The 8,581-nt window shown below is 49.9% G+C and overlaps 1 protein-coding gene across 1 annotated transcript in view; it reads right to left on the bottom strand.

Moving 5' to 3' along the window:
* The window catches only part of GPKOW (G-patch domain and KOW motifs), a 10,432-nt gene extending 2,107 nt beyond the window's left edge, over window positions 1-8,325 (bottom strand). Inside the window, exons 1-9 of the mRNA XM_037733373.1 lie at window positions 7,701-8,325; window positions 6,781-6,935; window positions 6,557-6,681; window positions 3,938-4,047; window positions 1,845-2,055; window positions 1,278-1,410; window positions 467-569; window positions 137-260; window positions 2-41 (exon numbers count right to left, since the gene is read on the bottom strand). Of these exons, the coding sequence (XP_037589301.1) occupies window positions 2-41; window positions 137-260; window positions 467-569; window positions 1,278-1,410; window positions 1,845-2,055; window positions 3,938-4,047; window positions 6,557-6,681; window positions 6,781-6,935; window positions 7,701-7,876 (1,177 nt within the window). The 5' untranslated portion in view covers window positions 7,877-8,325. The remainder of the gene's footprint in view (window position 1; window positions 42-136; window positions 261-466; window positions 570-1,277; window positions 1,411-1,844; window positions 2,056-3,937; window positions 4,048-6,556; window positions 6,682-6,780; window positions 6,936-7,700) is intronic.
* Window positions 8,326-8,581: the final 256 nt, after the last annotated feature.

Raw genomic sequence — 8,581 nt, 5'->3', positions numbered from 1 at the left:
CATACACAGGTATCTGGGCTTAGGACATCTTCAATTATCATCTGAGGATACAGGTCAGGGGGATGTGAGATTTTTAGAGAGGTAAGGGGGCCCAGTCCCTGGGGGAGGGAAGGGACCCAGGCTGCAGGGTTCCCACCTTGGTGTTATAATACTGGCCGCCTTTGTACATCTTGTCCACAAACCGCACACGCAGGTCCCTGTGCAACCAGTGCTGACTCCTGGGGGCTGCTTTCTCAATCTTGGCTGCAGGCCCATTCTGTCTGTGGAGAAGGTGGCAGCCGCAAGCTTAGCTCTTCATCAGATGCACTTTCCAGTCGCCCTCCCTTTGCCTATGCTATGAAACCCACCCACAATGCAGTTCCCAGTTCCTTCTATGAGCCTGCCCTGCCTTGAAAGCCTTCCCTGGCTGCTCAAGCCTACCCACAGCCCTGCCCTCTTGCCCCCTCCCACATGCTCAGAGTCCCACCGGTCTGGAAGGTGTTTCCGCTTCCTCTCTGAGTTGTCCTGCTGGATGTGGAGTTCTTGATTGCGGAGGGTCTTCCGTAATGAGGCAGTTCCGTTCTGTTGCCCTGGGGAAGGAAGTTTTCCTTACCTGGCCTGTTCAAGGAGTTAGTAGGAAAACCAGGACAAAGCCTCAGTGTCTCATTGCCCTTTCCTTCCAAGGCCATGTCTCAGCCTAGGGCCACCTCCCACCTGCCAAATTGCCCCTCTCTCCCCTCATGCATTTGCTAGTAGAATGCCTCTCCCTGACCTCTCAACCATTTCGGCGTCCTCCAGGAACCCTCCCACAGCCGCCCTAGCCCACAGCAACAATGCCCACCTAACGTGGACTAGAGATTCCCGGAGAGCTCTGTCTGTACCCATCTGCCAAACTGCCCCATCCTACCGAAACGCCTTCACCGGTGCTACTCTGTCTGCCTAGAATTCCTTTCTTCTCGGTCATACACTAATCCTAGTAGTTCTCACTCCCTAGTAAAAGAGAGGTTCATCACCCCAAATGGACAAAGATCCTGAGAGTAGCAACTGATTTCCGTACCTGTTTCTTCCCACTCAGAGACAGGCTACAGACCCAGGGGTATGATATCCACCTTTCTCCAATCAAATGGAATAAGTCACTTATGTCCATTCTTACCTCCTGACCTCTGACTGGAAGTCACACCTGTCAGGCAGACTGCTGCCCCTCCCTGCTGCAGATCTAAAACCATTCCATAAGCCAGGCCCTGCCATCCCCAGGAATGCTTTGCCAACTCCCCTAGCTCTACAAGAGGCTCACTCACTGAGATCCAAGGCGTTCTTGTCAAATTCCTGCTGGGAGACGGGCCGTAGGCAGTACTCACTAACAGTCACCATCCGGCTCCCCACAGCCAGACGAACCATGGCCCGAACATTGTCAGGATCGAGGCCTTCCACCTAAAGTGTTGAGGGGAAGAAGTTAGGTAGGGGTTGTGGACTCCACCCACATTCCTAGGACCAAGCTGTCCACCTCTCACCTCTAAGAGGCCTGCTTCCTCTGTCTCCCCGACCAGACTCTGACCCCTAAGAAGTGGGACCAGGTCTGGTTCCTGTGTCTCCCTCAGCTGACTGTGGGGCTTCCTTGGATCCTTTAAGCATTTAATCCTCAGGGACTTGTGGCATATGGCATTCTCTTCCTTTTAGCTGGGAACTGAGGCTCACAAAGGCCAGCAAGTTGTCCTGGGTTACTGAGAGCGGCAGTGGGCCAAGCAGGCCTAAAAGACTGGGACTCCCAGCCTTTCTACCTCAAACCCAAGTCTTCCTCCCTTTGACCCTCAGATCAACATTCCCTGCTGCCTGTTTTGGGCTCCTGGGCTATCTTGGTTCCTTACCTTCCCATAGAGGCCTCGGTGAGGGCCAGAAAGAACCATTACAGCTCCTCCAGGCACCAGCCCTTGAGGCTGATCTTCCTTATCCTTTCCTTGCTCATCTGGCCTTGGCATGCGGGAGGGGCCAGTAGTGGTCAAGGCCTGGGCCTCGGTCAGGTTGGCACCCAGCCCTAATCCCTTGGGCCTCAGTGAGTTGACACGGGGCTTCACTACTCTGCAGGGAGAAATATGGGTTTGCTGGAGAGAATGCGACAGTCTTTAACATCTTATTTACTTCCTCTCCCTGCCCAAACTCATCAACATTTTCTTTTTTTTTGAGACAGAGTTTCACTCCTGTCTCCCAGACTGGAATGCAATGGCTGGATCTCGGCTCACTGCAACCTCCACCTCCCAAGATTCAAGTGATTCTACTGCCTCAGCCTCCTGAGTAGCTGGAGTTACAAGTACATGCCACCATGCCCGGCTAATGTTTGTATTTTTAGTAGAGGCAGGGTTTCACCATGTTGGTCAGGCTGATCTCGAACTCCTGACCTCAGGTGATCCACCCTCTTTGGCCTCCCAAAGTGCTGGGATTACAGGCATGAGCCACCATGTCTGGCCCCCATCAACATTTTCAAGGATGCCCTTTCCGATCTCATATTAGGACTGTTTTTGACCCACAGAAACAGCAATTTCATTTGATTCAACCTAATAACATGCTGCATATACCATCTATTACATACTATCTACAGTGAGATCAGAGGCAGATCACTGTAACCAAATATACTATGTCTACAGGGGAAATCATATGAATATTCACACCAAGCAGGAGAAACAGACTATAAATACTCAATATGGTTGGACATGGTGGCTCATGCCTGTAATCCCAGCACTTTGGGAGACCGAGGTAGGCAGATCACCTGAAATCAGGAGTTCAAGACCAGTCTGGCCAACATAGGGAATCCCCATCTCTACTAAAAATACAAAAATTAGCCAGGCACGGTGGCACATGTCTGTAATCCCAGCTATTCAGGAGGCTGAGGTAGGAGAATCACTCGAACTCAGGAGGTCGAGGTTGCAGTGAGCCAAGATTGCACCAACTGCATTCCAGCCTGGGCAACAAAGAGACTCCATGTCAAAAAACAAAACAAAACAAAACAAAAAAAAACAACTCAATGCCAATTCAGATCATGTTTGGCTGCCAATGGCTTATGAAAAAATGTTTCTTTTTCAGAATTCTTCAGAGTTTGCAATTGCAAAGAAGGGGTAGTAAGTCTGCATGACAATAGTAAATGTTTAGTCTATGCTTTCAGGACCTACTACTGTATGTGCTTTATGTATATAATTTCTTTTCTTAAAATTAATTAATCTTTTGTAGAGATGGGGCCTCCCTATGTTGCCCAGGCTGGTCTCAAACTGCCAAGGTTAAGTGATCCTCCTGCCTCAGTCTCCCAACGTGCTGGGATTATAGGCATGAGCCACTACCTGGCCTATATGTATAATTTCATTTAACTCTCATAACAGACCTGTGAAGTCAGTATTATTATCTCCATTTTTCAGATGAGGAAATTGATGTCCCCAGAGGCAAATTTTATATAAACAGGATTCTATTACAGCGTACCAAAGGCCAAATGGGAGTTTAAAACAGAAGTGGAGGCCGGGCGTGGTGGCTCACGTCTGAGGTCAGGAGTTCAAGACCAGCCTGGCCAACATGGTAAAACCCCATCTCTACTAAAAATAAAAAATTAGCCAGGTGTGGTGGCACACGCCTGTAGTCCCAGCTACTCGGGGGGCTGAGGGAGGAGAATCACTTGAACCTAGGAGGCAGAGGTTGCAGTGAGCTGAGATCACGCCACTGCACTTCAGCCTGGGCGACAGTGAGACTCCATCTCAAAAAAGAAAACAAAACAAAACGTTCCTCTCCCTTTGTGGCTAAAAGAAAATAAATAAATAAAATAGGAAACAAACAAAACACTGTAGTGGAAGGAGCTGCTGAATTAGTTAGGGCAATAATGTATCCTCCCTCCCTGCCTGGATGGTTCCAGTTTGGCAGTGATCCTGGGGATCTTGATCACAGCCTGATCTGTCTGTCCCCTCACCCCTATCCCAGAACTCACTGATTGAAGGTGCGACCGATGCCCTCGCCAGGTTTCCAGCCCATGCCCCGCAGCATGGCCAGCCCATAGGCCTCCACGGGGACCACCTCATAATTGGCCTCCTCTGGCACCTACAGATTCAGGCAGAGGAAGGAGGGTCAGTTTTGCTTATACTGGGACCTCTATTTGAAGTGCACTTGCTGCCACCCACTGTGTGACCTGCTATGTGTCTTTTCCAATCAGCTCAAGGGTGACTTTTGATTTCTTCTTTCCATCCCTCACTGTACTCCTCCATGTTCAGTCCTTCAACAAATATAAAGCACCTAATCTATGGCAAGTACTGTTCTAGGTACTGGGGATGAAGCAGTGAACCAAACAGACAAAAACCCCTACCCTTGCAGAGCTTCTGGCCTAGTACTGGAGACATACTATAAATAAAACACAGAGAACATGATATGTCAGGTTGTGATGTAAAGAACAAGAAAGCAGGGTAAGAGGATGCAGAGGGATGGAGAGGAAGTGCCACTGGGTTGACAAAACAGCAGAGGGAGCCATGAGGATATGAGAAGAAAGTGTCCCAAGCTGAAAGCACTGTAATAGCAAAGGCCCTGAGGCCGGACAAGGCTTGGTAGGTTCGAGGAGTATCACGAAAGTCACCATGATGGTGAGAGTAGAAAGCAGAGAAGGGTGGCAAAGAGACTAAATTAGGAGAGCTGGGCAGAAGTCAGAGGACCCTGAGCCAGGTGGGAGCCACAAGAGGGACCAGTGAAGAAATTACTATAATAGTCCAGATGAGAGATGCTGGTGGCTCAGCCCTTTGTGGTGGTATTGGTGGTGGTGAGAAGTGGTCAGTTCTGGGTGTCATTTTGAAAAAAGATGATAGAATTGTGCTGGCAGATTGTATGGGGCATGAAATAAAGAGGGGAATTCAGGATGACTCCAAAGATTTTGTTGTTGTTTTTTTTGTTTTTTGAGATGGAGTCTTGCTCTGTTGCCCAGGCTGGAGTGCGGTTGTGCAATCTCTGCTCACTGCAACCTACGCCTCCTGGGTTCAAGCGATTCTCCTGTCTCAGCCTCCTGAGTAGCTGCAATTACAGGCGTGCATCACCATGCCCGGCTAATATGTGTATTTTTCACAGAGACGGGGTTTCACCATGTTGGCCAGGCTGGTCTCGAACTCCCGACCTCAGGTGATCCGCCTGTCTCAGACTGCCAAAGTGCTGGAATTACAGGTGTGAGCCACCATGCCCAGCTGTCTCCAAGGTTTTTAAGCTGAGTGAGACGAAGGATAGATGGAATTTTGGTCAATCGAGATGTGGAAATCTGCAGGAGGAGGTTTATAGAGGGAAAAATTAGAGGAATGAGGCCAAAGCTGGAACAGGATGAAAGGATGAAGAGTGAAGTGGGATCTTTTTTTTTCTTTAAAGATAAAGGAGCTGGGCACAGTGGCTCACAGCTGTGGTCCCAGCACTTTGGGAGACCAAGGTGGGTGGATCACTTGAGGTCAGGAGTTCAAGACCAGCCTGACCAACATGGCGAAACCTTGTCTCTACTGAAAATACAAAAATTAGTCAGGTATAGTGGCGCACACCTGTAATTGCAGCTACTTGGGAGACAGAGGCAGGAGAATTGCTTGAACCCGGGAGGGGTAGGTTGCAGTGAGCCAAGATTGCACCACTTCACTCCAGCCTGGGTGACAGAAGACTGTGTAAAAAAAAAAAAAAGAAGGAAATCAGGGCACATCTGTAGGCTGAAGAGAACAGTTCAATCAAAAGACAGAGTGGTCTGCAGGTGTAGGAGAACTAGACTCCAAAGAAGCAGTGCAAGAAATTCATGAAAGAAACAGTGAAAAGTCAGGTCTGTGGGTATGAAAGACAGACTTGGTTACTTCTGTAGAAACACCTCTAACCTCTCCTCTTGTCACCTCCCATCATCACTCCTTCACATTCACTCCAGATACACAAGTTGCCACACCGATTTTCTGCTACTATGTCATTGCTTAGGCTGTCGCTACCAACAGGAGTATTCACTCTGTTTGTTCTTCCCTCTCTTACTAAACCCTGCTTATCCTTCCAGACCACTCTGGTCTATGTCCCCAGCATCTCTAGCCTGGACTAAGCCCTTTGCTTCCAACTTCACTAATGATTCTATTCACAGCAGCCAGAGGGATGCTGTCAAATTATAAATCATATTTCATCTCTGCTCAGGGCTTGTCCATGCTCTCACCCCACTCAGAGTAAAAGCCAAAGTCCTCACAATGGCCTACAAGGCCCTGCCTGGTTTAGCACCCTGTCTCCTTTCTGACTTCATCTACTACACCTTTCCCTCACTCATTCCACTTCAGTCACACTGGTCTCTTTGGTGTCAGCAAACACTCTAGGCAGCGTCTACCTTGAGGGCCTTTACATTTCCTGTTCCCTTTGTTGCACATCTCATTCAGATAATCCTAGGATTCAAGTATTTTTTAGCATCCAGGTATCCAGATTCATTTGGTAATGCTTCCAAAAAGGATGGCAAGAGAAGGGGCAGGTGGCAGGCCTCTAGCACACACACAGGCTTTCCCTGCTATGTGCAGGGACACAGCCTGGCAGATAGGGCAAAGAAAGGCTGGGGCAGGAGGGGGACAAGGGGCCAGCTCACTGTCTCAGCCTGGGGTTCGCTGTCTGCCCCTTCCCCACTGGGGGTGCATCCTTTGTGGATCATGGGGATAGCAAGCGTGGGGTCGACACGTGCATTCTCTCTCTCCTCCAGAGACTTCTTGGATTCTAAGGGAAGAATAGGAGGGAGCAATGAGGTACCACCCTATCCTTCCACCTTCTTCCTCTTCTTCCTTCACTGGGGAAGGGTAAAGGGGCATTACTCACCCTCAATGAGCTCCTTCACAGCCTGGGACAGCACCCCATCCACCATGGCCCCAGAATCGGTGGATGGCCCAGGGGACTGGGCTGGTGGCTGCCTGCGATAGCCATTCTGGATCAAAGGGATGATGAGTTCCTTGGGGGCTTCCTGGGGCTTCACACTGATGTGGACACAGAGGGGTGAGGTTGGGAGAGTGGCAGGGTCAGTGGGTTCTGAGTCACACTCCTTCATTCAGAGAAAACACAACAGCCAAACTCACCCCCAGCCCAACAGACCATGCCTTCCCTACTCCATGTCTGGATCTCCTGTACCTCTCTGATCATCAATTCTTTGGATTCTCTCCCCCAGTGTGCCCAACTCATAAATGTCAGTGCCTTCGACAAATAATTCCTGGACTCTCTGTTAAACCCAAGACCGGCTTCCACAATGACTCGAAAATCACTATCTTCAGCTCAGACTCTCCCCAGCTCCACGTTCCCAAACAGCTTCCTAGATGCCTGATTCTCTTCTGAAAATCCCTCCCTCAGACCCTCCTCTCCTCATTAGGCTGATGGCGGCCTCCATTAACCTGAATATGCTTCTCCATCCCGTACCCCACATCGGAGAAGCCCCACCACTTCAGTTTAGACTCTAGAGGTCCTGTCATTCTCCCATTCTTTCCTTCTCCCAGAACGCACACACCTCAGTGTCTTCGACTCCTAAAGACACTTCTCAGGAACACATGCTGTCTTCACAATTCCCACGGCTATCAGGTCCAATTTCCCCATCCCTCCTATAAACTCCCGCCTTCTGGCCTCCACGAATTTACTCAGGCTGTGCTTCAGGCTTAACAGGCCACTGTCACCGAGACAAACAACTGAGATTCCTCCCTCCCGCCTGCGCCCACCGCAGCGATTTCCAAGGTGTGAAAGACCCGGCGCGTCACCTCTGCAGCTCCCTTCCTTCCACGGATTTCAAGAAATCCTTTTCCTCCGGGGATGGCCCTGCGCCGTCTCCCGAGTCGGCCAGCCGCCTTCGGGCAGACGTGCGAGTGAAGCCGAATGAAATTGGTGCAGTGGAAGCAGCAGTCAGTGGCAAAACAACCTCTTCGGAATCCGCCATCTTGCCCTTTTTCCCAGGCCGGCGCGCTGCTTGCTGGGAAATTTAGTTTGGGTTCAGGTCGCTAGAGGCCGGCCTACGCGCGTAAGAACTACCTTCCCATCAATCACTGTGGCACCGGCGGTAGGGGGCGGGACGGGGCCGTGGGAAGTAATTGTCGCTCGTTCTTGTGGGAGCGCATCGCGCCAAGCTTACAGGGAAATGTAGTTTTTAGCGAGGTAGGCATGGTGGAAGGTCATTCTTAACAGGAATTAATTCCTTCGTGTAGGCTTTTGACAGGTATTTATGGAAAGCCTACTGTGTGCCCTACTCGTGTGGGAAGAGTGGATGAAGTAAATCATTTAGAAATAATCAGTCGGATGTGGTGGAGCCCACCTGTAGTTCCATTGACTCCGCAGGCTGAGGCAGTAGGATCGCCTGAGGCCCAGGAGTTCGAGGCTGCACTTAGCTCTTATCACACCCCTGCATTCCAGCCTGGGTGACAGAGTAAGACCCCGTCTCTAAAAAAGAAAAAAAACAAAACAAAACGGTGAATGTCGATGTGTATAATAATGAATAATAGACATGAAAAAGTGCCTACTGGATGGACATGGTGGCTCACGCCTGTAATCTCAACACTATGGGAGGCTGAGGTGGGTGGATCACCTGAGGTCAGGAGTTCGAGACCAGCCTGACCTATATAGTGAAACCCCGTCTCTACTAAATATG

Source organism: Cebus imitator, unplaced genomic scaffold, assembly GCF_001604975.1.
Source record: "Cebus imitator isolate Cc_AM_T3 unplaced genomic scaffold, Cebus_imitator-1.0 Scaffold520, whole genome shotgun sequence".
Lineage (NCBI taxonomy): Eukaryota > Metazoa > Chordata > Mammalia > Primates > Cebidae > Cebus > Cebus imitator.
The sequence above is the reverse complement of the archived record's forward strand: the minus strand, read 5'-3'. Positions and strand labels throughout refer to the sequence as shown.